Raw genomic sequence first — 26,910 nt, 5'->3', positions numbered from 1 at the left:
GCTCGATTAGACAGGATTGCCCACAGCACCACTTCCCAAAAATACTCAGCCCTGCCTTCTTGCCTCCTCTGCCAAATGTCTCCCGTGCTCCTCACCATTGCTTCAGACCCCACACTGGATCCAGTCTCTACCAACAGGCACAGAGCTGGGTCTTTGTCTTGCTCCTTTGCAAACAAGCTCCCAGCCACACTGAGGGTCCACATCCCCAAGGAAGTATATCCTGGCAGAGTGGGCTATCTCTAGACTCTGCCTGGAGGGCTATCTCCTGCACTGCTGTCTCCAGCTGCCTCCTCCTCTCTCTTGGTTCTGAGTCGAGGCTTTGGGTCCCCTTTGGAGAATACACATACTTGGTTTCTCCCTCTCTTTCCCAAGAATGGCAGGCAAGAGTTCCTGCCCTTTGGGACTGAGTCACCCTGTGGGGTCAGGCCACCATGCCTAGAGGAATGCGGTGGCTTGGCCATCATCCATGGCTTGCTGAGACAGGGATTAAAGGACTGGAATCCAAGGCCAGCAGACATGGGGAGTAGTTCAGTGAGACCCACAGTAGTGTCCAGTGAGGAGGCCCTGCAATGCTGGGGACAGCATCCAGCTGCTTCCTCTCTTCCAAGGACCCATCAACGTGGGGGCTCCTAAGTGTGCCGAGGTGGGGTTGAGATCTGCAGAGTAGAGCTCCTCAGAGGAGGCTGGGAACTTTTGGCTTGTGTCCTTGAGGAAAACCCATTTCCCCTGGGAGCAAACATCCATAAAGCCTCAGCTTTGACGGCTTATGGCCCAAAGGAAACCCCTGAGATGGAGCAGTGGAAACCCCTGAGATGCAGCAGCTGGACTCACTTTCCCTTCTTGACCTTGAACTTTTAAGACACAAATCTTCCTACAGCCTTCGAGGAAAGCCAGTGTCAGAAGCTGAATCCTCTGAAGAAGATCACCCTACAGGGTGCCAGCCGCCAGAGAAAGGGCACAAGGAGCCTTCAGGGTGCTGGCCACAGGGATGCCTGAGTGTACATGTGTGAGAATGTCACCAAGATATGAGGTATGCATGCTTGAGTGCCTCAGCTTATAACTCAACAGGAGAGTGTAAAAGAAGAAAGAGAAAATGGCTAATAACCAAGTCTCTGTCATAGAGGTTCTTTTTTATTACATTTATTTGTCATTTTGTTGTTTGTGTGTGTGTGTGTACTTCAGAAGGTAACTTGTGGGAGTCAGTTCTCGCTCTAACTGTGGTTGTCCCAGGAATTGAACACATTCGTAGAATTACGTTCATATGAAATTCTAGAAAAACCAACAGCAATGTTTGCAAGGCAGTGGCTGCCTCTGGGATTCGAGAGGTTAACTAGATAAAGATACAGTGAACTTCCTGGGTTGTTCAAACATGTGAACTTGCTAAAACCACAGACTTATGTATTTTATGTAAATTATACCTTGACCTGAAGACATACACAAAAATACTTAGGTAGTAAATGAAATTACAAACTTCTTTCTACCTATACATCCCCTACTCTCTCCTAATGCTTCCTGGGACTGTTGCATGCTGGGAAAGCACCCTACCACTGCGCTACCCCCTCAGCCCAGTGTGTCTGAAGAAAACACAAAAACAAATCCTAGGTGTGTCAACCTTTGATACCGTCACTTTCGAGGTTCACACGTGAGAACTGCACAACTGAGTTATTTTTAAATATCACAAAAGTGTCTCACAATGTTTCAAGTGACTTTATGGTTTTGTATTGGCCACGTGCACAGCTGTTCTCTGCTGCCCGCAGCTGCATGTGGCCTGAAGCTGCAGGTTGGACATACCTCAATGCAGCAATGTGGATAGACAAGCTAAAAAGCTGCTCTGACTTTCCCGCCAGTCAACTTGCCTATGAGTCCTTCATTCTTAGGGTGCCACCCTGTCCCAGGTCACCCTCTCCCTAGAGGTCTTACCAGAACACGGCCATCCGCTTTGGGCTGCCGGGCCAGGCTCACCCCCATCCACTCATCATCTCGGTCTTCCCTGCAGGTCTTCCCACAGGGCGCACCCCGGTTCTTCCCTGGAGGGAGAAGAGAGACCAGAGTTGGGTCGAGGAGTGGTACAGCTGGCTGCTTTCCCAAAAGGGGTCCTGGGAGCTCAAAGTTTTGTGACTCAAAACAAAGTGTCAGCTCCATAGAAACTTGGGATGAAATGTTGCTGTTTAATTCAGCCCATTCTTCTTCCACAGCAAAGTTCTCCATGAAGAAAAAGGTGTCTCATGGATGTCTGAAAAGTCATTGTAACTCACACATGGACAAGACTTCTGATAAGAAAAAATCAGGACAATTCTTTGGGGGGTTTTGTTGTTGCTTTGTTGTGTATGTTTACAATTTTGCATGTGTATATGCACATGTTGGGGATGTGCATTTGTGTGTGTGTATGTGTGTGTGTTGGGGGTTTGCATTCATGTGTGTGTGTGTGTGTTTACATGCTTGTGTATGTGCGTACATATTGGGGGTGTGCATTTATGTATGTGGGTTTACATGTTTGTGTATGTGCATACATGTTGGGGGTGTGCATTCAAGTGTGTGTTCATGTATGTTGAGTCCAGAGGCTGATGCCAAGAGTCTTCCTCAGTTGCTCTCCACTTTATTCTTTGAGGCAGAGTCTCTCACTGAACTTGGAGCTCACAGGGTTAGCTACCTTGGCTGGCCAGTGATTCCAAGGGACTCTCGCCTCCACGTCCTCAACACTGGGGTTGAAGGCTCATGAGATCACATCCAGTTTTTAAAGTGGATTCTAAGGGATGAACTCAGAACCTCATGCTTTCACAACAAAGACAACTGAGTCATCTCCACAGCCCTCTGTGTACAAAACGTGATGATGAAAAAGTCTTGGTGAGAAAGGGCTTTGGGGAAGCCAGGCCTGGGAGTGGTAAGCAAGCCACCTGCCTCCTCTCCTATCTCAGTCTTCTCAAGCCATTCCCAGTATGTAGAGCTGGACCAGAACCAGGCCAACTGGTCTACCAGGGACACTGTCATTGCTCCGCTTGGAGACTTCACTTCCTGGACCTGCCCAGCCAGCTATCAGTTACCTTCCATACACAGAAAGTCCCCAAGGAGGCCTCTTCTAGCCTCCAATAGGGAGTTGATCCAAACACACACCTTCCCTCTGGGTTTCTCTTACTCTGTTGTTATTTAATGTCTGTTCTGGCTGCCGATTCTCAAGGTCCAGGATGACAGGTTCCTTGTTTGCTTTGTTCATTAGCCTACCCCAGAGTCTAGTGACTAAAGGATCTCAGTTACGTCTGTGAGAAAGAGGGAAGGACAGAGGGAGAGAGGGCAGGTGGGGGGATGATGAGGCCATCCTGAGTACAAAAAGGGCAAAGGATGAAGGTGTTGGTCCCACCTCTGTGCTGACAATCGTGTCCACCCACCTCGAGCCATGTCCAGTTCGGTGCATCTCCGTTCGGGGTTGGTGTGGACGCGGCATTTAAACACAGCCCCAGGGGACTTAACTGAAGTGCTGTATTTAGAATCTGCCTTTGGTGCGCCCACAAGGACCCTGCACATCAAAAAGAAAAAGCAGGCTGTCACAACCAGTGCTAGAGAAGAGATGGTGAGCAATCTGACTACGCATCAGGAAGCTATACTAATTTACTGTGTATGTGCACACACACACACACACACACACACACACACACACACACACACACACACACACGCACGTACATGCACTACTTAAATGAGACTACCAATTAAAAAAACCACAAACCAGTAGAAAAATGAGCCAAAAAATTTAGTGTTCGGGCTAGTTTTATGTCGACACAAGCTAGAGTCATCAGAGAAGAAGCCTCAGTTGAGAAAAACGCATCCATAAGACTGGGCCGTAGGCAAGTCTATAGGGTATTCTATTAATTGGTGATTGACATGGAAGGACCCAGCCCACTGTGGGTGGTGCCATCCCTTGGCTGGTGGTCCTGGGTTCTGTAAGAAAGCAGGCTGAGCAAGTTATGGGGGACAAGCCAGTAAGCAGCATCCTTCCATGGCTCAGTTTCTGTCTCCAGGTTCCTGTCCTGACTTCCTTCGGTGACAGACTATGATGGGAGGTATAAGCCAAGTAAACCCTTTCCTCACCGAGGTGCTTTTGGTCATGGTGTTTCCTCACAGCAACAGTCACCCTGACTGAGACGATCTGTAGGTATATGAACAGAAGCTCAACTTCACTAGTTACCAGTTAACAGAAGGATAGGGTAGCACAGGGTGAGGGTAGGGTAGAGTAAAGTAGGGTAGGGTAGCATAGGGTAAGGGTAAGGTAGCACAGGGTAGGATATGGTAGGGTAGGGTAGGGTAGCACAGGGTAGGGTAGGGTAGAGTAAAGTAGGGTAGGGTAGCACAGGGTAGGGTAGGGTAGAATAGAGTAGGGTAGAGTAGGGTAGCACAGGGTAGGGTAGAGTAGGGTAGCACAGGGTAGGGTAGAGTAGGGTAGCACAGGGTAGGGTAGGGTAGAGTAGGGTAGAGTAGGGTAGCACAGGGTAGGTTAGGGTAGGGTAGAGTAGGGTAGGGTAGGGTAGGGTAGAGTAGAGTAGTGCAGAGTAGGGTAGGGTAGAGTAGAGTAGAGTAGGGTAGGGCAGAGTAGAGTAGGGTAGCACAGGGTAGAGTAGGGTAGCACAGGGTAGGGTAGGGTAGCACAGGGTAGGATAGGGTAGCACAGGGTAGGGTAGGGTAGGGTAGGGTAGAGGAATCAGTCTGGGCCTGCTGGGTGCAAAATCCAAAGAGGTATGTAACATTAAGTTCACTTCAGGGTTACAAAAATAAATCTACCCTAGAGTTTAAGTGTGTTTGTGTGTGTGTATGTGTGTGTGTGTGTGTGTGTGTGTGTGTGTGTGTGTGTGTATGTGTGTGTAAGCCAGAGGTTACCCCTGGTTGTCATTCTTTGGGTTCTATCCATCTTCTGTTTGGAAACAGGCTCTCTTACTGGCCTGACACTCAAAAATCCAGTGAACCCCAGGGACACACCTGTCTCCACCTGCCCAGTATGGGGACTCTAAGCAGGAACCACCACATCTGGCTCTAAGTGGGTATTGAGGCTTGAACTCAGATCCACCACATCTGGCTCTAAGTGGGTATTGAGGATTGAACTCAGAACCACCACATCTGGCTCTAAGTGGGTATTGAGGCTTGAACTCAGATCCACCACATCTGGCTCTAAGTGGGTATTGAGGATTGAACTCAGATCCACCACATCTGGCTCTAAGTGGGTGTTGAGGATTGAACTCCAGCCCTCAGGCTTACCCAGCAAGCTCCTTGCCGACTGGGCCATCTCTCCAGCTTTGGAGTGTTATGCATAAGTTCAGGAAGAGAGCAGCCCAAAGTTCCACAGCACAGAAGACTAGGTAACAACAACTAGGCACAATAATGTGTGCTGAGCAGTGACCACTTGGAGGAGGCACTGCATGAGGACGCTTTGGACAAGATCTGAATTGCTGCTCAAAGAGCTGCAGACCCCAATCGGGTTGGGGATTTAGCTCAGTGGTAGAGCACTTGCCTAGCAAGCGCAAGGCCCTGGGTTTGGTCCTTAGCTCCAGGGGCGGGGGGAAGAGCTGCAGATCCCAAGGTCCCTGCTCAGTGAGGACTAGAGCTGTCCCTTGTCCCTAGCAGCCAGGAAACAGGAGAGAGCTGAGCATCCCAGGATATTAGATACAGCAGGCCCTGGGAAAGAATGCATTGCTCTCAGGCTTCTCGGCAAAGTAGAGGTTAGTAGCCTCTCTAGGGTAAAGAAAGCTGACCCTGGATCCCCTTGCTCTGTCCCAGGAGCCACCGGGGACTTTTTCTTGGGGGTCTCATTCTTTTATCCAGTCACCTCGCAGTGACTGGCACCTTCCCTGCCAATGCTCTAGTGAGGCAGAGAGACTGGCAAACAAAGCTGTCACATCGTGCAACTGATGTCAGACACCGTCAGCAGACTTCAGCAAAGGCTCACGGACACTGTCACTAATTTGGCTCTGGGGCCTGGTGTCAGGCGCCACAGGAAGGCATGAAGGTTCTGTCTTAATCCCCCCACCAGAACCTGGTGGAGCCCTGAGGACCCCAGAGACACCCCTGTCCCTGCAAGGAAGTCTGTCTTCCCAGATTAACCCTGGGAGGTGTATGTCTGCTTCTGGAAGGCTACCTTGCTGGGGTGTGGAGGAGCTAAGCCTCCAATGAGGAGGCCCTCACTCCAGCAACCTTGCCACGTGCCCTTTGCAGGATCTTGGCTGGGACAGCTCACACTCCTCCAGCCTGTCCACAACGCACCTCAAATGCAGAAGTCCTGTGTCCATGATGCCGAAGGGAGTCCTTTCCCAAGCAGGCCAGACTCACTGCCTGGCTCAGCCACACAAGGGAGGTTTGGCGAGCTCTTCGATGCTCTAACTCAAATCCATAATGACACTTGGAATCAAACCCAAGAAGGAAGCCACACTAAGGGGTGGTTCCCCCACCCCACCCCCTTCCCTCCGGGCCGAGCTTGAGCCACTGGAGTAAGTCAAAGGGTCTTCCTTAGAACGCCAGTTGTTTTCACAGGTGAAAAGAATTATCGGATTGACAACTGAAAACAACCCAAGCATCCGAAGCCTGCCCTGTCAAGCCCTAGGGGCTTGGGATATAAAAACCCTAGTGCTGGGCCCAAAGCCTCCCACACACTCAGGTTTCCCATCAGCCCAGCAAACGACTACCATTTGTAACTCATTTAACAATAGGGGCTGGGGTGTCGCTCAGTGGTCGAACACCTACCTGAGGCCCTGGGTTCCATCTCCAGCACCACACACCAAAAATAAAATAAAGAAGTCACCATTGTATCCAGCTGCCATCTAGACATGTATCCTTACACCCATAGATCAGTTCAGCTCTTGCCTCTCATCAAAGAAGTGTCTGCTTGCCCTGGGTGACAGACACAAAGACCCACAACCAGTCAGAGTACAGAGAGCGAGTGACTGGAGTGCTCAGCTGGAAATGAGACATCTTTACCACACCCCTACTCCCCAGGGCTCAGGGAACATCAGTGATGGAGGCTGTTAAGATTATAAGAGCGCTGGGAGGTGGTGGCGCACGCCTTTAATCCCAGCACTCGGGAGGCAGAGGCAGGCAGATCTCTGTGAGTTCGAGGCCAGCCTGGGCTACCAAGTGAGTTCCAGGAAAGGCGCAAAGCTACACAGAGAAACCCTGTCTCAAAAAAACAAAAACAAAACAAAACAAAACAAAACAGATTATAAGAGCAAGGTTGTGGGGTGCTGCTGGGAGAAAGCATCTTCTGGAAACAACGGAACCACTGCACCCCTGAACTCACAGTACCTGTGACTGTCTGCACAAGACCTGCAAAAGATCAAGCCAGTCAGAATGCCAGCACAGATAGGGAGACGTTCCTAGCTGAGAAGCGATTGGCCGAGGATGGCCACTGAGGAGTAGAGACAGAGAAACAGTTTTCCTCAAGGATGTGACCCTGAGCATTGAGAAGCACTGGGCTCAGTGGGTTATAGATTTTTTTTTTAAAGAAGAAAATGGATTGAGCATTGTGGCACATGCCTTTAATCCAAGCACTAGGGAGACAGAGGTAAGTAGATCTCTGTGAGTTCAAAGCCACTCTGGTCTACATAGTAAATTTCAGGACAGTAAGAGCTATGCAGAGATATCCTGCCTCAAAATAAATAAATAAGTTAATTAATCAATTAGTTAAAAAATAAAAGAGAACGAAGTTGTTATGGGGAATATGGGAAGGAGGGGGTCAGGAAAAACAGGGCTGTGGAGTGAGGGGTGGATGCAATCAAATGTTATAAAGAAGCATTCTTGAAGAATGAATAACTTTGAAGTCACAATAAATAAAGAAGAGAGAGAAATCCTCACCCACAGGGGTCAGAAAGTGGCTACAGGAAGCAGTGGCTTCATGTCCCCAACATTATCACCACAGTCCTGGAACTGCCAGCTGGCACACGGCTGCCAGTTCAGACACATTCTAGGATGGCCAGTCAGGAAGAAGCCTGGAGAGCAGAATTCTCAGGTACTTGCTTCTTCCATCCTAGAGCCAAGACTTGGGACAAAATGTTTACCAGAATCGAAAGCAGAGAAGGGACCTGCTGGGTTCTAATGCCTTTTCAAGCCCAAAGTACCCAGTGGTTCTAACAACAGCTGCTGATTCAAAGCTGCTAGCATCCCTCTGGTTCACACTTCAGCAGGCCCAACAAGAAAGCTTTCTTGGATCCTGTGATGTGAGCTACAGAGACACGTGTGTATACACACGTGCCTGACACACACATGATGGCGCACTGGAGAACGCTTGCCTCCCTGTTTACAGAACACTGTGGCTTCCGTGGCAGCCCAGCGCTGGCTCTTTACATAGGCTACAATCCAGCAAGATGGCTGCAACAGGCCAGCGCTGGAGTGCAGCCTGTCTGAAGCTCATCCAGCTGGCTGCTGGCCAAGTTGATTCTGAGAGACAGAGATGGCACGGGCTCAGAGTTCAGGGTGAGCCACCGACAGGATGCTACCCGCGCTTTCTTTCTCTGTCCTCTGGGTTACAAAGTCATATTCCGACTATTTCAAACACCCTCACATCTTCACCAGTACCCTAGAGAAGACCATGTCTTTCCTCTATACAGGTACCTACATGTCCCCGCCACAGCCTCCCATCAAACAAGCCATGAAGCTGTTTCCACCTCTGCTTGCTCCTTCAAGTGTGGTCCTATGGGAGCACCTATACGAACTGCTAACATTATCCCTGTTTTACAGATGGAGCCTTAGGAGCTGACTAGGCTGCCCCTGAAACCTGTCATAGACTCTAACTGCCTGCTGCATCATGTGCCCCCACAGCATCATGTCACCCACGCTCCCTCCTGCTCAGACCATGCCAGCCAGGAAGGAGGGGAAGAAGCCAGCAGGTGCCCAGTGCCCTTCCTCTGCTGCCAGCTGCTCACGTGTGTGACCAAGGAAGCCCAAGGAGGCTCTGTGGGCACTCTGAGGTTAGGACTTGGCTCTGGAGCCTGTCCTTGAAGCCTGGGGTATGGTACATAAAGAAAGCCTTTCTACTCCCCTCAGCCTCACAGGCCGGAAGAGGTGCACTCCAGCCACCGTCTCGGTTTCCTAAAACACTGGCATTGCCAGTGGTGCTAACCGAAGGCCCACCTCGCTAGTAAGTAGCTCATAACCCTCTTTGGAAACATAACCCATCTATTTATCCACCAGCAACAGTTAGGATTACATGAACCTGGTTCCTGATGAAAGCAAATCCAGCTGGCAGCTTCTTGTGGGTATTCCACTCTGGGAGGCTAGGTTGTACTGCCGTACCAAACAGTGATGGCCTCTGAGCCCAGCATCCATGTCCAGGGGCACTCTTTCTCCAATCCCTTTGCCTGTTTCCTAACAGGCAGTCACATGCTCCCCAGCATAATATGAGGCTCAATACAAAATCATAAACTTACTTAAAATAGGTTGAGATTTGTGTGTGTGCACACGCACATGCACATGAGTATGTGTGCACACGCATGTGCACATGAGAGTGTGTGCCTGCGGAGACCGGAGGTTGACTTTAGGTGTCTTCCTCAGTTGCTCTCCATCTCTTACTGACCTGAAGCTCAGCAATTGTCTACACTGGCTGGCCAGTGTGCCCCCAGGATCAACCCCTCCCCTCATGCTGGGATTACAAGTACATACCACCAGGCCTACCTTTTTATGGGGCTGCTGGGGATCGAACTCAGGTCCTCATGCTTTCACAGCAAGCATGTTACCCACTGAGTCATCTCCCCAGCACCACTTAGGAGATTGGGTGTGTGTGTGTGTGTGTGTGTGTGTGTGTGTGTGTATGTGTGTATGTGTGTAACTCAGTTGTGCCATTTTAAGTGTGTGTGTACTTTGCAGATGATAATGTCATGTCACAATGCCTAAAGGTTGGACACGCTTGAGTGTTGGCTTCAGTGTCTTCCATATCTCTAGTGATGTGCTTTCTCAGCTCTCTGTGTGAGGTCAAGCTGGCTGCAAAGGTTCCATCGCAGCCCTGCCTTCCTCTGGACTCTCCCCTCACATCTGCAGGTCAGCTCCTTGGAGAGCAGGTAGCAGGGGCTAGGCAGAGGCACAGCTACTTACTGGGGAGGGCCAGGGACTAGCAGTGTCTCAAGGCTCTCTCCCTCCCTCCCTCCCTCCCTCCCTCCCTCCCTCCCTCTCTCCCTGTCTCCCTCCTTCCCCAGCAGCCACACCACAGGGCGAAATTACAGTTAGTTTGATGACGCTGAGTGAAGATTACAAACTTCCAACACGTTAGGTTTGTTTTCATGCATTTTATTCCCAACCAAAGCTGCCCAGGGACCCACGTTCCAGTGTCAGGAATGGAGCTTCTGTGTGTGTCTAATGCAGAGAACCCCAGCAAGTACTGCCTGCCCCTCACCAGTTACAAGAGAGCTAAGCACGGTGGAGAACTGAAGACTTTATTCCAGAGGGAGAAAGCAAGAGGCCAGCGCTTACCACCTGGAGCCATGGACCAGAAATGCCTCAGGAAGTCCCTCTTACATTTCAGGAAAGCAAGGCTCCAGATGGCTAAGCAGTGGGCTTGTTAGGCACTTTAAACCAACAGTATAACCTGGGTTGTTTGTGCATTTGAGTACATGGTGGTGTGTCTGTGCGTGCAGGTACGCATGCATGTGCGTGTACATGATGGTGTGTCTGTGTGTATAGGTAAGCATGCACGTGTGTGTGTACATGGTGGTGTGTCTCTGTGTGGAGTTAAACATGCATATGTATGTGTTCTTTTTGTGTGTCTATGTGTAGGTAAGCATGCACATGTGTGAGTATACATGTATAAGTCAGAGGTCAATGTCAGGGGTCTTCCTCTATTGCTCTCTATCTTATTTTTTGAGACGAGGTCTCTCACTGAACCTGGAGATCACTGCTTTATCTAGGATGGCTGGCCAACAAGCTGCAGCACTCCTCCTGTCTCTGGCTCCCCAGCACTGGGGTTACAGGCATGTGCACATCGCCCTGCTTCTTATAGGGATGTTAGGAATCAAATCCAGGTCACCATGATTACACAGCAAACACTTTCTGGCTTGAGTCATCTCACAAGTACCCCCACTGTTGGAGATAGAGTCTCTTGTACATCAGCCTGGTCTTGAACTCCTGATCCTCGCGCCTCTACCCCCAAATGGTGAGATTACAGATGTGCAGCACCAAGCCTGGTTTTATGCAGTGCTGAATTTGATATGTGTGACGCCAGCGCTCTACCCTCTGAACCAAACTCCTAGCCTCCACTAAGAGCCGTGGCCCAATTACTCATGGTAAAGTATAAGATGCACAGACCATATTCTCCCTCCAACAAGCCATATGACTTCCAGTATGTTTCTTGAGCACTGAGCCTCAGTGTTTCTCTGGTATCAAATGGGGAGGGCTGAAAATATGGATTCACATGAGGTTTGGCTAAGAGAATGTTCTAAGGCACCCAGCCCGGTGCCTGGGTCAAAGCAGGTGCTCAGAGAAGTAGTTACATACTAGGTGGGAGTGGGCAAGCACTTGGACACCTCACTTGTCCCCGCTCCAACCCTTGGCAGCACCCCAGGATCTCCCAGGTCCTTAGAACTCAGCTCTATTTTCTGCTAATGCTAGGCAGGCATTTATGTAGGCTTCGCTGACATCACAGAAACCCAGGGACGGTGAGGGTGACTTCACCACCAGTCACATTAGGGAAGCAGCTGCTGTCCTCCACCCTTCCTGTACTCCTGTCCTGGCCAATGGAATCCTCCAGCTCCTTGCACTGAAAAGTGATGTCTGCTTCCTCCTCTCTGACACTTGCATTAGCCAATAGGATGTGAAGGAAGATGAAGGGTTGACTCCTGGCACCCTGCTCCGCCACCTTGTGCCCAGCCCAGGTCAGCCTGCTAGACCATCAAAGTCACAGAGAGCAGAGATGAGCCATCCAGCTGAAGCCAATCCTGCATCATTGGCCAACCAGCCACCACTGAGGCTGACCACCGATACCTGAGAGAGCCAGGCTCAGGACAGAACACTTGCTGATCCCAGAACCACCTGATAGCCACAGAATCCTGAGGCTCAGAATGATGGTTGGTGACAGCCATTGGGTTTTAGGGTCATTGGAAACAAGAGCTCATTTTTTTTTAAGGGAACTGGGCTTCAGTAACTGTCACTCATCCATTGGCTGCTGAGTCTAGTCCAATCCTCCTGACCGGCTGCTGAGAAGGATTTCTATGGCTCCTCTTGCTTCCTGCTATACTGTCCTTCCTCCAAAGGACTCTCATCCCCAGCCAGGACCACAAACCTGTCACTGAGGGCTCTGACCTGTGAGAGGCATAGTAGGTGGTGGGAAAGCCTTGAACAGTTTGCCTAAAGTCCGTTGAAATGGTTAGTTTTCATCGCCAACTTGGCTAGATTTAGATTCACCATGGAAACACACCTCTGGGTGTGTCTATGAAGTTGTTTCTAGAAAGGATTAACTGAGGAGGAAAGACCCATCCCAAATGTGAGCAGGATCAACCCATAGACTAGGGTAAAGACTGAAATTAAAGGTGGACTGAGTGCCAGCATTCATCTCTGCTTCCTGACTGTGGACACAATGTGACCAGCCACTTCGAGCTCCTGCTGACACATCTTCTCCACCATGATGGACGGTACACCCTTAAACTATGAGCTAAAACTAAGACTTCTTCCCTTAAATGGCTTCTTGCCACTTGGTTCCAGTAACTAGAACCATAACTACCACACTGTCCCAGGAGCTGGCCAGTTTCCTCCAGTCACGTGACCTTGCACAGGTCCCCTCGAAGTCTCTTTCCTTATCTTTAGAATAGAGACATTTCATGACCCCCTTCCAACACAGTGGTATGATGGGCCACAAAAGGAAACAGCAGGTGTCAAAGTGTTTGGGGACCCCACACCATAAGGTAGGTGGATTGGGGGTCTTTCATTTGCAAGGCTAAAGACTCACAAAAATGCCCCTGAAAGAGGTATTGGGCCACCTCTTTCTTCCTTGGGACCTTACTTCCTTGAACAAGGGCTTGATTGGGGTAAAGGGAAAGTGGGCAGTATGCTGACCCACAAAGTAGTTGGATTAGCATCAAATTAGGGCAACTTGGATTCAAATGACAACCCCACCCGTGTTCTTGCTGGGTAACCTTGGACAGATAACAGCTTCTCTGGTAGCCTCCGCTGCATCAGGCTGACAACACACGGTGCCTCTGGTACACGGAAGTGTCCATCAAAGACTGGTTAAAAAAACAAACAACAAAAAAAACCCTGTAGCTTGGAGTAAACAGAGGGAAGAAGAGTCCTCAGAGAATGAAGCAGATGAAGGGAGAAGACACGGGGTGACACGGGCCATGCCGGGATGGAGGGACCTCAGCCACCGAGGTAGGCAGGTAGAGGAGGCATCATGACCAAGGCCATGTTCCCCTCACAGCTGAGAATATCAAGTTCATATTGGAGCCCAAAGAAATTGCCTGTCAGGGATGAGGATCTAAGTGATATTTGTGTGCCACACTTTGACTACTGGACCATAAAACAATGGACCCCTCAGAAACTGGAATTCGCTCAGGAACCTCACACTGGGAGAAGAAAAAGGCTAAAGCATGGTCCAGTCGGAAGGAAATTTTTCTCAGAGATTTCACAGTGTTGACAACTTGGGGCCCATCTTCCTGGAGAGACCAGAGTCCCAAAACAGTGATAGGAACATATCTTGCTGGGACATGCCTAACCCAGTTCTCTCTTTAAATGGTAACCTCACTTCAAGACCTGAAGACGGACTTGGGGGAGGGGCTGTTCCTTGATCTCTCCTCACTCTCCCCAGTGTGGACGCACTGAGGAAACATTTGTCTGCTTTTCACTACTAAATTGGCTGTTTTAATTGGCTAATGGAGAATGGGTGGCCGAGCCTGGCTTGGGGCATGGGCTGTAACTACTTATCTGGGGACAACACCGCACGCTTAGGCCCCTGGGAGATCAAGCCAGAGTCTGCATCCTCCTGTTGTCGTCCTGTGGGCTTTTTCTTCTCCGAGAAAAGCGGGGCAAGGCTCCCCCACTCCACGGTCTATAAAATGGCAGAAACAGAAAACTCTCACCATCTCTAGCTCCCCTTGGAATTGCAGGCATATATAATGGTTGTGGATATGCTTGTGTGTGTACGTGGACGTGTTCAGAGGTGTGTAAAGGCCAGAGGACAAACTTGGATTTGTATTCTCAGGCATTGTGCATCTTTGCTTGAGATGGTTTTTCTCACCGGCCTCGAACTCACCCAGTGGCTGCCATGACAATCACGTGGCATCACATCCTACTTTTTATGGAAGTCGGGTCCTCGTGCACGTGCGGCAGTGACTGAGCTGCTCAGCCCCATGGTTAATCTTAACTGGAATGAGCTACACCTAGGTTAGTAAAGCATGTTCTGGGGGTGTTTGTGATGACGTTCCCAGAGATGGCTAGATCTTGAGAGCTCTGACCTAATGGATGGGTTCGTCCCTTCACACCTCCAATGACGTCATTGGGAGGGAAAGGCAGGAGTCAGGGTCTAGTTGGAAGACTTGGGTCCCTGGGTGCGTGTGTCTTTGGAGAACACGTTTTTGCTCCTGCCCCTTCTCCTTCACTCTGTACCCCCTTCCATGTGAAGTGAGACAGTTTCTCTGGGCTGCTTGCCTGCCCCGCTTCCGTTCCCCCTGGTGACTGTCTATCTTGTGGTGGCTCCTGCTGTTAGCATCATCCTCTACTGATATCAGAACCCAGCTTCTTCTGCCTTGCGCAGTAAAATGAAAGATGTGTGTCTGACTCTCAGACAATCTTCCAGATCATCAGCTTGAGTCTGGGCCTGATGAGGTATCTCAATTTGCAGACTAAATAGCTAGCAAGCTCTCGGGCTCTTCTGCACGTAGACAGCCATTGTTGGGCTACCCACCCTATTGTGCAATCCAATGAAGTAGATCCCCCTATATAATATTTTAAGAAGAAGTACCTCAGCCACACACCCCCTTAACCACAATGATCTACCTATGTGCATTGGCCAACTGGTCACGGACCCAGTTAACACTTGGAAACAAGGAGCCAAAAGAGATCTTTCCTCCCTCAAGTTTCTGTCAGGTATTTTATCACTGAGATGATTTTTTAAAAATGACTAATAGCAACTTACTTTCCATATTTGTGTGGAGCCTGGGGTGAAAGCCAGAGCTCCTGTGGCCGAGTTAGGTTTCACCTGCTCTCAGCTCTGTAGGACATCCAAAACTCTAGGACCTACAGTCCTATAAGCCTCTGGTTAAAGATCCTGCTGTCACAGCAAGTCTTTCTGGCATTAAGATGAGTATTCTTGGAAAGACTGACTATTTCAGAATATCCCCTGCGTTCACCTAGCCTCTTGCCTTGTTTCCACATCAACATCCATGCTGGGTCCTCCAGCTCCCACCAGTGAATGAGGAAGCTCCTGTCTGGAGAGCAAAGGCTGCTCCCATGGCTAACAATACATGCAGAAGGATGGGTTGTTGCCCCAAATGCAGGGACATGGAAAGGGCACGGAACTTCCTTCCTCCCTCTCCTCTCACCCCTCCCATGCCTTTCAGGCCACCCAGGAGCTGCCTCTTCCACCTGCTGCTGCAGCCATTGTTGCTGATCTCAACACACAACACAAGTCCCTTTGGCTCTCCGAAAAGCAGACCTTGGAGACCAAGTGAGCCCTGGGTTTCAGACTCTCAGTTTTCCCCCAGCGTGGGTTCTCTTTCACTCCCTAAGACTTTGGCTGCCACAAAGGAAGGTGGGGGATAAAACAGTTTATTCTGCCTTGGTTGTCAGCCAAATCTACTTACTTACAAAGATTTACAGTTCATAGACCTCAGTGGTTCAAGTTAGGGAGTACTCTGTGCCTTCAATGTCCCTCTCCTGAGCCCTCTGGCATCAGAAACAGAGACCCCAAGAGGCAGCTGGTGGCAAGAATAATGTGGACTCTGCTTCCAGGTTGTTTCCAAAGCCCATCATCGTTTCTAAGTCTCCTGGGCTGTCTGCAGTGGACAGAGGGGGCGAGACTCAGCTAACTGGGCTGGGGAGATGACTCAGTTGGCAAAGCGTTGCCTTACAACCCTGACAGTCTGAGTTCAGTCCCCAGAAGCCACATTAAGAAGTCAGGTGTGATGACATATGATTATAATCATGGCTCTGGGATTCCTAGAGATGGCTGGCCAGCCCGTCTAGCCTACTTGGCAAGTTTTAGGCCAGTGAGAGACCCAACCAGGAAAAGCAAAATGGGCAGTATCTGAGGAATGACATCTCAGGCTGGCCTCTGGCCTCTGGATACGCTGATACATGTGCATGGGCATATACACAGTATACACACATACACAGTAAACAAAAGTTAATATGCCTATGAACATGGCTGACCTGTCAGCCTCACCTAGCAACACTCTCTGATGGAATTCATTTTGCTGTTTAAAGTCACAGTCAACTCCATTGGAGGTAAACGATTCCTATAACACTGCATCTGCTTTAGATAAACACGAAAACAGGGTTTTCTAAGGACAGATCACACACATATCAGAAGATGCTCATTTCTGAACAGACACACACCACAGGGAAACAGGTGCTGGCTGGGGGACGGCCTTTCACACTCTCACACTCAGGGCTGTCCGTGGCTAGCTGAGAAGACAGTCTGTCTTCTGGCCCTGGAAGTTCTCCCTTGGGCAAGAAGGTGATTCAGCACCAGCTGGGGAAACAGCACCCCTGCCTGTTCGCAGGATCTTCAGGGAAACCCTCCAGAGGATGCTCTTTGGGTTCCCTTAGAACTTGGACCCCATGCAAGCGCTTTCCACACGCCCTCCCAGGAGGTTGAGAAAGCACATTCTGCAGGCTGTGGGAGGCCTGGTCTGAGCACGGGTGTCCAGAAAAGCCTCCGAGGAAGTGGTTGTATGCCTTCCCTTGCAAACTCAGAGTTGAGTAGAAGAGCTCACCAAATAGGGCTAACACCACCAAGTTTCCTCACAAAGATTGACAAGGCCAGATGGGGTTGTGGAGCGGGGCCCCAAATCCCAAGGCTCTCTCTTTAAATCCTTCACCTCTTTAGGAATCTCCCTCCTCCTCTGAATAAACATCCCATATCTGCCTCCCCTCAACTGGAGCACATGACGCAGCTAATACTTTGTATGAGGCACAAGGCAAGAACCCCACAAAACAGTGGTGATGTTTCCGTTAGCACAAAACAGGCGCTTCAACGTTTTACAAAGGAAAAGTAGCTCATCCCTTTCCATGCTCCACACGTTTTTGATGTAAGCACCTTACTGAGGTTTTAATAGTTAAATATGCTAAGGATCGACTTTTTGTTGTTCCTTGGGTCTCCTTCGATTCTTGCCTTGCTCTTGAAGACTTTAGTCAGTAGTGCCTTCTGGGTGTGATGAGCATTTCCCTATTTGGGCTGTCCCAGACATAGCCACTAGCCACGTGTGGCTGCTCACTCAGGATTGTGAGACTGAATTCTTAATTTTAGTTTTAGTCCATTTTTATGTAAGTCACAATACTTCTGGCAGGAGTCAACAGAACTTTGGGTTCTCAGCTCTAAATGCAAATGAAATCTTGGAGCTGCTCTGACGCCGCCTTACTCAGTGATGCTCCGCCAGCCTGCCACTTCCGAGTACTTGCTCAGTGCCTGAGCACAGCAGTCTTGCTGTCCCAGGAGAAGCAGGAAGCATGTCGCCAGAGAGGAAGCTCACGCACCCAACCACTTTGGACGTTAGAGCATGGGCGAGGGGGGGGGGGCAGCGGGCAGGCTCCATTTATTTATATCACAGAGTGTTACAGTTGTCGGCTCTGCAGCTGAGAAACCGCTAGGGACAGGGACAGAAATTGGCTTTGTCTATGTTCCCTGGCACCTACTTCTGTTGTTCAAAGGATGCCAGAAGAATCAGGGTTTGGGAGGGTGGGGACAGGAGAGTTCTGAGTGTGCAGACGCTCTCTGGGTGTCATTAGAAAAAACGAAGCTCACTCACTTTCATGTCTGCATCAAGACTGATACAAATGTCATCAGGTTATCATGGTCCATCCACAACAGGGACAGTTCTGGCTGTCCAAGGCATGGTGACAAGGGTCTATCAAATAAGTGCTTTGAACAAAGCTGGGTCTGGCTGCGTCCTGACTGGGATATGGTTATAGGGGCCAGACTCAACACAGGGGTTCTGAAAGGCAAAGTCTCCCTTGTTCTTTCCACAGACATTGACCTCCCCCAAGAAGAAACAGATTGGGTTCATAAGCAGGGCAGTCACAGACCCAAGGGCTGACAGCTCACTGTGGAGACTCTTGGTGTGCTCTGTAATACACAGCCACCTGGGGGCCTTGTAAAACATGCCGCACACCAGGCTTAGGCCGGCTTGTCACCACTGGGAGGTGGTCAACCTTTATAGGGTTAGGTCTGTGACAATCACAGGGGTCTACTCTTAAAGAGGACGGTCTAGCCCCTGCCTCCTTCTCCAATTTTGCCCTTCATGTACTTCCACCATGGTGCACTCCCCCACCACAGAGCTAAAAGCAGCAGGACCAACAGCCATGGATGTGAGCCCAAATCTGCACTGTGAGCCAAAAAGAACCTTTTCTCTCTGTAAGTTTACTATCCTGGACATTTTGTTACAGTAACAGACACTGACCAGCACAACCCAGAACAGCTCAGTTCTGTCACTTGGTGTCTGGGCTCTCCCTGTCCTTTCTAGCACATTCTCTGCCCTGTGTCCAACACATCCTTTCACCTGTAAAACAGGGAACTCGTTGGCATGAAACAAATGTTTCAAATCGCATAATGGCTAAGAAGATAAAGAAGGATTCATCCAGAAGTGGGACAGAAGGTACACTGTTACTACTTTACACTAGTCATCTACATAGATTTCCACGTCATTTCTCCTGCAGAAACCCCTCCTCTTCCTCACCTCTTCACTGTGAACTTTCTAAGGTACTCTATGCAATTTTCTCCGCTCTCCCACTGCACCAGAGCAGCCTTTGGCTAGACAGCTACCAAACTCTAGGACTTGAATACCCTGTGAGTTTCCCGTTCCACAGGAACTTGTGTAATACAATACAGAATACTGTAGAACTATCATCCTTGCTGACCCAGGAATTCTGATTCCAGGAATTGATTGGAAGGAAATAATTAAGAATGTCCATAGTGTTTTATTGTGAGAACGCTTACATACGTTATTACAATGATAAACAACTGGAAATGATCTGATAAGTCTAGAGGACAAGAGGCTCAGGGACTGCTTGATACTGAGAAACTTACAATCAGTCCCCAAGTCAATCAACCAACCCCAGAGTTGAAAGTTAAGGCAATGATTGAGGGTAGATGCATATTTCACAAGACTGGAATCTTACAGATTTACAGTGACTAGCTTTGAGATTATTCTAAAATTAGAGGAATAAACGTCAACACAGGGTTGCCATAGGGGCTTGTGTAAGCTTTGTCTGAAGTTCCATTGACCTTAAGCAGGTCTAGTTCTAGAGAAAAGGAGGAGAAAGGAGATGGAAGTTTCTCCTGCTTCTAAGTCCACATGCCTCTGAGCAGGAGCAGAATCAGAAGAAGCCATACTTAAGAGCCAAGACAAAAATGTTAGGGAGATGAAGGAAGAAGAGAAAAATGCAGGGGAAAAGGGTTTTTTAAACAGCAAGAGGAATCAAGAAAAGACTTTAAAAAAAAAATAAGACACTGTAGTGAGAGGGCAGTCTGCTTCAAAGAGATTTTTATAGTAGAATTCAAAGTCCCTGAAAAATTGAGGGACCAGCACTCCAGTGTAGGGAGTGGCTGGGCAGGAGGGGACACTTCAGAGATTGGCAGGCCAGCTGCTTGTCCCCATGGAGATGCCTGACCCTCTCCTGACAAGGTCAAGCCCCAGCATCGCCACCCTACAATGCAGCCTGGGTGCTGAGCATCAAACCGAACCCTCTTTCCCTGTGAAATCTATTCACAACCTCTTTCAAAATCAAAGCAAACTGAACACCTTGTCTCTGGAGGGTCTGCTCCTATCTGGTTGTTCCAGCTGGAGAGGCTGCGACCTGTGGGCCATCCAAATTCAGGTGACAGGAGCCTGGTCCCTCTCCCTGGAACCATGGGATTGCTGCAGGGCACAGTCCAGCCCAAGCTTGCAGTTCCCACAGAAGCTCTGGCTCCCACAGCTGCCGGCCCTTTCCTTAGCAGCCCCCCTACCCAGAACAGCCCTTCCATATTTGACGGCTCCTCCCATATGTTCAGTGCCAAGGCCACACTGTGTGGGGATCTGGGTGTATTCTACAAACTGTTTCTATCCACTCATAATCTGTACCAAACCCAAGCCCACAGCGAACCTGGAGCCTGTCGAACATAGGAAAACGTTCTGCCCGCTGTTTGAAAAGGAAGGGTTTGGCAAATGCAGGAAGCAGTGGAGGCTGGTAGTTCTGTGACTGGAATCAATGCCAGGAAGGGATGGAGATGAGAAGGACACACCAGGACTTTGAAAACCGGGTCTCCTGGAGGCTGCTCTCCTAACTTCACAATTGCTAATAAGGCCGGTCACAAAGTTTCCTTTCCGCAGGGTTCTGGAGGATCCCGTCCAGGAACCCTCGTTTCCCTCAGCCCCTGTCCGGTTCTGAGCAGACTGCCGGTATATCACACGCCTAGAGCACACATACTACTAATCTCCGTCTCCCAGCCTGCTCCCTCTAAGGATGCTCACTCACTCTGGATAATACCATCAGCTTGAATTAGCTGTCACCTGGGCCCACAGTAACATACCTAAAACGAGGTTGGGAAGCTAATGACAACCCAACTCTAACTGCCATGAAAAGGTGGGCGTGGTGCGACTGCTTCATTCCAAGGAAGTGGGCTAGGAGGGTACCCATCTTCGCTAAGCCCTCCAGCTGTGGGGTCAGTTGACTTCGCTAATAATGCTTAATGAAGGAGGGACTTTTATTCTTTTCTGCAGGCCCACCCATCTCGTCTGTCAGCAAATGGACCCCTTGATCCAAACAAAACTTCATCCTCTTAAGCCCTGTCTCTAGATTGGTGTGGCACGTGGGAGATGAGCTTCAGACTGCCCACCAGCCACACAGTCTGTTCCTTGGGGGGCGGGGGGAGTCCTTGCCTTCCTTCCCTGCACCCCAGATTCTCTCAGAACTTTGTGGGGGGCCCCGTGGGTACCTCTCTTGAAGGTCCCCATGTCCCCAGGACCCACTCCCACCACGTCCCCATGTTTCCTGCATGCAGCTGCCCTAGGAGGGATGTGAAGTGGTCCCCAAGAGCAGCCTGGCCTCCTGGGGGCTCTTTGGGGACCCAGGGCAGTTGGCCAGCTCGGCGGCCCCTCGAGGGCATACAGCACAAGTAACTTTACTGTGACAAGAGCGAAGCTGCGCTTGATAGCCTCGGGAGGGCAGGGACCCCAGCGACTCCCCTGGCCTCCCGGAGCAGGCCAGGATGTCAGCGTGGCCGCCAGACATTTAAATCGGCCCCACGGGAGGCGGCGTGGAAGAGGCCGGAAAGGCAGCGGCCGACTTGGGGGACCGCGGGGTGGCCGCCGGGGTCGAGGAGCCGCGGAGACACTCACCAGCGCGTGTTGTCGTGGAAGTGCTCCAGCACCGCGTAGCCGAAGAAGGAGCCCGCCGGGCCCTGGAAACGCACCGGGCGCTGCGCGTCGAGGTTGTAGGCGCCGGCCGGGACCCCCGCGGCCACCAGCGCCAGCAGCAGCGCTCGGAGCCCCCCGGCGCCCGTCCACGCCGCAGCCCGGCCGCCCATCCCCAGCCGGCCGCCGCCCTGCGCCCTGCCCCACAGTCGGGGCTCCCGGGACACGCCGCTGCCCGGGGCGCGAGCTGTGCGCTCCGAGTCGGAGCCCGGGACGAGGCGATGCGCTGCAGTGCGATCCGGAGCGAGGCCAGGGGCGGCCGCCAGCGCGCAGCGTCCTCTTGATCCCCGTGGCGAGGTCTGCGCGCTCGGAAGCAGCGGGTCCCGGGCCCGGGCGGCGCTGAACTGCGAAGAGGCGCGCCCGCGGGGTGGGCGGCCCGGGAGGCCCGGGCGGGACAGGCCCGCAGCGCCCCCTGCTGGACGTGGCGCCAGGAACACCGGCTGGATCCGGTACTGGACCCGGTGCTGGACCCCAGTGAACTCCATCCTCTCCAATGCCCCTGGCTCTGTGGGGGCCCAGCTGGCTGAGTCTCTCTCCCTTTGTGTTACCCTGTGAGCCTCACACGAAGCTCCAAAGCCACCCGAGCGAAGGATGGGTGAATATTCTGGTCCTGCCCATCTGGAAGCTCTTTTTCGGAAGCAAACACTCAAGATCTTGAATCAGCTGGTGTTAGAGAATTAGTCACATGGAAGCAAGCAGCGCGTCCTTCCAGTCCAGACACGAAATAAAGCCAAATCTTGCAAATCAAATTATATAGACGTTCAACAAGCACCCACCGCACCGCAGCTCAGCCGCTGGCAAACTTTTTATCTCTGACTCTATGAAGTTGACTAGGCCAATTTTAATGTTACTACTGAACTGACTCTTTGCTCAGGTAAAATCTGACCACATTCCTCCCGCACCCACTCTCACCCCCCCCACACACACACACCTCACCCCCGACTCCCCACCCCCGACCCCTGACTCCCTCTCTTCCTCCTCCTCTGCCAAAGTGTCATTCATACTAAACACATGCTTTGCTTGGTCTTTTTCTTTCTAATCAGGTTTGTCCTTAAAACAACCAGTGTGTGTGTGTGTGTGTGTGTGTGTGTGTGTGTGTGTGTGTGTGTGTAAGGTGCGGGGGCGGGGGGGGGGGAAGCATGTTTTGGAATTATCTAGTCACCGGTAGTCTAAACACATGGATCTCTACAGGTTAAGAGCCTCCCCTAGCTGTCATCAGAAACAGGGTCACAGAGAGGCTACACTGCTGTCTTTGGAGATGGAGGGAGGGATCTATGAGCCAAATTCAGGCCAGCTTCAAAAAACTGAAGACAGTGAAGTGTCTTCTCCCTGGAACACAGCCCAGGGATGCCTTGCGCCCCGTAGACCCACGACCGGCAGAATTGTTGACAATAAGCTTCGTTGTCCTAAGCCACTGTCTTTAGGTCATTTGTGTAGCTCTGATGTGTAAGTGTTGTCTCAGTCAGGGCTACCGTTGCTGTGATAAACACCACGACCAAAAGCAACTCAGGGCAGGAGAGGGTCTATCCCAGCTTACAGGTTAGTCCATCAAAAGGCAGGACATGAAGCCAAGCCAATAGTTGAGGGAGAAATCACTGAGAACTAACTTGTTACTGGCTTCCTCGCTGGCTTGCTCTACCCGTGCTTAGCTAGCTTTATATATGACATAGGTCACCTGTTCAGGAAATGGTACCACGCACAGTCTGAGCCCTTACACATTAATTAACAACCATCCCCACAGTCATGCCCACAGACAAATCTGATGAAGACATTACTCAACTGAGTTTTTTTTCCCCCCAGGTGATTTCAGTCTGTATCAAGTTGACAGTTAATGCTAACTAGTATAGTACCTTAAGTTCTATATAAAAGTGTGTGTGTGTGTGTGTGTGTGTGTGTGTGTGAGTGTGAGTGTGAGTGTGATGTGTGTACTCCTTAAGGAAAGACCCATAGATTTTTAACAAATTCTTAAGAGGTCAGGTAGCCTTTTAAAGGTTAGGAACTGGGAGCTGAAGGAAAATGGCTCAGAGGTTAGAAGCGCTTCCTACTCTTGCAGGGGACCTGGGTTCAATTCTCCACACCCACATTTGGCTCACAAACAACTGCAGTCCCAGAGATCCAACACCCTCTTCTGGTCTCCACAGGCACTGAATGTATGCTGTGTACATACATATATGCAGGCAAACAATCATACACATAAAATAAAAGTAAATGAATCTTTAAAAGAGGTTAGAATCCATTGTCTAAAACACACGGATTACAGTCTTTACAAACTAAACCTAAAAATGATACTGGTTAAAACTGTTCCCTTTCATTTCATAAAACAGGGGCTCCTAAACATGACCATACATCTGAATCCAGGGATAGCATAAAAAAAAGACAGATTTGGGGCTAGAGAGATTGGCTCAGCCATTAGGAACATTTGCTGCTCTTGCAGAGGACCCAGATTTACTTCCAAGACCCACACAGTGGCTCATAGCCATCTGTAACGCCAGTTCCAGAGAATCACTTAAAAACAAAAAAGATACATAGCACAAGCAGTGAGCTGGGTTGGGGCCACTAAGGGGTAAGGTCCAAGAGTCAAGTTGTTAAGCAATTGGGGTTAGGAAGACATGCCCCCAGGAAAGAGATCCCCAGTTCTTCATTGTGGTCCTGACCATGTGACATTATGGCAGGAAAACCTTAGACTCTGGAAAAAAACAAACAACAAAAAAAAAAAACCCAAAACAACACATGGGCTTAGTAACCAGGTCTGACCAGCTGTGGCAGCCTGGTAAGTCAATGCAACAAGGACACCAATAAACTGACAAGCCTTTGAAACATATTGATGAGCTGTTTGAGGTAGTTTAAAAATTATAAAAAGGCAATGGTTATTAGTTATTCATGTTGTCTGACATCTGTAGCCAGCAGTGAGCTCCATTTCCTCGCTGCCAGAATAAGCTTTCCTGTCTCTAGAATGGCTGAATAGAGGGCTGGCGCGTCCATGAATCTTCTCATTGCTGTGAAAAAGTATCCAACAAGAAGAAACTTACAGGAAGAAACTTACTTGCAGCTCAGTTTGTCAGAGCACAGCCCACCGTGGTGGGGAGGGCAGGGCTCAGCCAAGGGCTGCAGGAGCTCACAGCTGGGACCCCTCCCAGCTGGGCAGACCAGGATGCAGAGAAAAGGGATATAATACCTCTCAGCTGGCTTTCCTCTTTCCCCCCCTTTTAAGTTCAGTCTGAGATCCCAGCCTATGGGTTGCTGCTGCCCACACTGGGCATGGATCTTCCACCTCAGTCAAACCTCCACGGAAGTAGACATGTCTGAAGATTTGTCTCCTTGGTGGCTCTGTCTTCAATCAAGTCGTCAATGACAACAAATGCACACAGGGGTAAGCATTCTTTTTCAAACCTGGCCACACAGGAGGCAGATTTGCTTCCTGGCACTGTGTCTTTTTAGAAACTGCACCTCTTGTCCAATTTTCTAAAGAGATGACAATCCAATGTCCCTCTTCCTTTGCACCCACAGATTAGTGCAACTCTCAGCTCTCATCACAGAAGCATCTTTTTGCAATAGATGGTGATGAGACTCCCAGGTCAAGGTGCAAAGAACAAGAAACACTGTTCAGCCCTATATGGAGCATCCATTTCACACTTCCTTTCTCCCCTAGGCTCAGGGATCATTGCGGAAAGAAGGGCAGGAAGACTGTGAGAGCCAGAAGGAGTGGAGGGCTGCTGCAAAATGGTGTTTGCTGGACCGAAAGAGCAGCAGCTCACGGGACCTCACCGTGGCTGTGACTCCATGCACAAGACCTGGGCAAGATCAAGTCAGATAAACTCTGAGCACAGATGGGGGAGGGCTCACAGCTCCCACCCCTCGCTGAAGAGCTATTGGCAATTGATGGCCACTGGGGAAGGGAGTCCATTTTCTTCAGAGTTGTGACCCCACATGGGATGCTCAAGCTCTAGCGAATGTCCCTATGTGGCAGCACAAAGTAAACCCAGTGGGTTTAAAAAGAAGTATATGATCTGAGAGGGAAGGTCGTGCACACGCGCCTGTTGGGGGTAGGGGGTGACGGTAGGAGCTCCTGGCTGGCACTTGGCTGTATTTTTAACTAAAGAACTGTGTGTAGTCCTTCTGCTTCTGTGCTGGGATTAACCCAGGGCCTTTAAACATGCTAAGCACATATTCATCTGAGTTACATCCCTGTGGTCTTAGAAACTGTCAATCTGGCTAATCTCTTTCCCTTTAATAGTACTTTTCATTGGACAGGGTCTTGCTATATAGCCCGGGGTGGCCTTAAATGCTCACTCCTCCTGCCGCCTCCAGGCTGCGATTTCACAGTTGTCCCCATGCCCAGCTCCTAGTCACACTCTGCTTCCTTCAGGTCTTTAGACGTTCCAGCTTTGATTATTCAGGGTGTGAAGGTTGTAAGTGTGCTCCTCCAGCTGCAGCCTCTGCATGCTGTCTCTCCGTGGCTCATTGCCTTGTGTGTGCTGTAAGCTTGGGCTGCAAGGTCATGTTCCTTGGGATTTTTGTCTTTGTTCAGAACATATTTTTTTCATAGACAAATTGCGCCTCTTTCTGGCAGTCACCTGGGAACTGCTGATCTGCCTTTGCTGTGACCTAATGTCTGGCTTCGCTAGGTGACTGGTGATAGACAATAAATACACAGATAGGTAAGTACTAGGTGATCATAGCTAGGTAGACAGACAATAGATAAGAGGTGATGGATGACAGACAGGCAGACAGATACAGGCAATAAATAAACAGATGCAACATCAAGTAGGCTGTTTTTGTGCTCCTGAAGGCTGCCTTCCCATTGTATTCATTTATATCCTCCAAGAGTCACAACCCCACCAGGAAAGACTTAGTCATGGTGTTTATCACAGCACAGAAAACAAACTAGAACAACGTTGGATGTCTCTTTCAATGGAGCAGGCTATCCCAGTTCACCTGTGAAGGAGTTGGGCTTGACCTGGGGCCACCGGTCTGGCGATCCCCCAGGCTTGTATCCCTGGCTTTGCCTCTTCTCCCTGGCACGTGTGAGGCCCACTTAGGTCCAGATACACCCAAGGCCGAGGTTGACTTCATCACCCATTTCTCCTCTGTGTTAGAATGTTTCATTATTTTTGGCTTCTGAGTATTTACTTTCTTACCAGCCAAGCCATCCCTTGCTCAGTTTTATATTTAATTTAACAATTTGAAATGTTTTGTGGGGGAAAAAAACCCAGCTCTAGACATCTGGGTATTTATCTGGCTAAAACGCCAAAAAGAAAAATTCACTAATTTTCAGTCATTGAATAATTTAATCATGTGTTAACCCCATTGCTTATGAGGAAGTTTACTTTATCTCAAATCCTGTTGT

At 49.9% G+C, this 26,910-nt stretch overlaps 1 protein-coding gene across 2 annotated transcripts in view; it reads right to left on the bottom strand.

Moving 5' to 3' along the window:
• Positions 1-21,953, bottom strand: part of Itga9 (integrin subunit alpha 9) — a 314,925-nt gene extending 292,972 nt beyond the window's left edge. The window contains exons 1-3 of one of the 2 annotated variants that reach the window (XM_052723820.1): positions 21,489-21,953; positions 3,384-3,511; positions 1,921-2,027 (exon numbers count right to left, since the gene is read on the bottom strand). In XM_052723820.1, the coding sequence (XP_052579780.1) occupies positions 1,921-2,027; positions 3,384-3,511; positions 21,489-21,676 (423 nt within the window). In that variant the 5' untranslated portion in view covers positions 21,677-21,953. The remainder of the gene's footprint in view (positions 1-1,920; positions 2,028-3,383; positions 3,512-21,488) is intronic. The other variant, XM_052723809.1, reaches the window with a different exon arrangement.
• Between the last annotated feature and the right edge of the window lie 4,957 nt (positions 21,954-26,910).

Source organism: Peromyscus californicus, unplaced genomic scaffold (assembly GCF_007827085.1).
Source record: "Peromyscus californicus insignis strain IS unplaced genomic scaffold, ASM782708v3 Scaffold_11__1_contigs__length_118956290, whole genome shotgun sequence".
Taxonomy (NCBI): Eukaryota; Metazoa; Chordata; class Mammalia; order Rodentia; family Cricetidae; genus Peromyscus; species Peromyscus californicus.
Note: the sequence above shows the minus strand (reverse complement) of the source record. Positions and strands in the feature narration are given on the sequence as shown.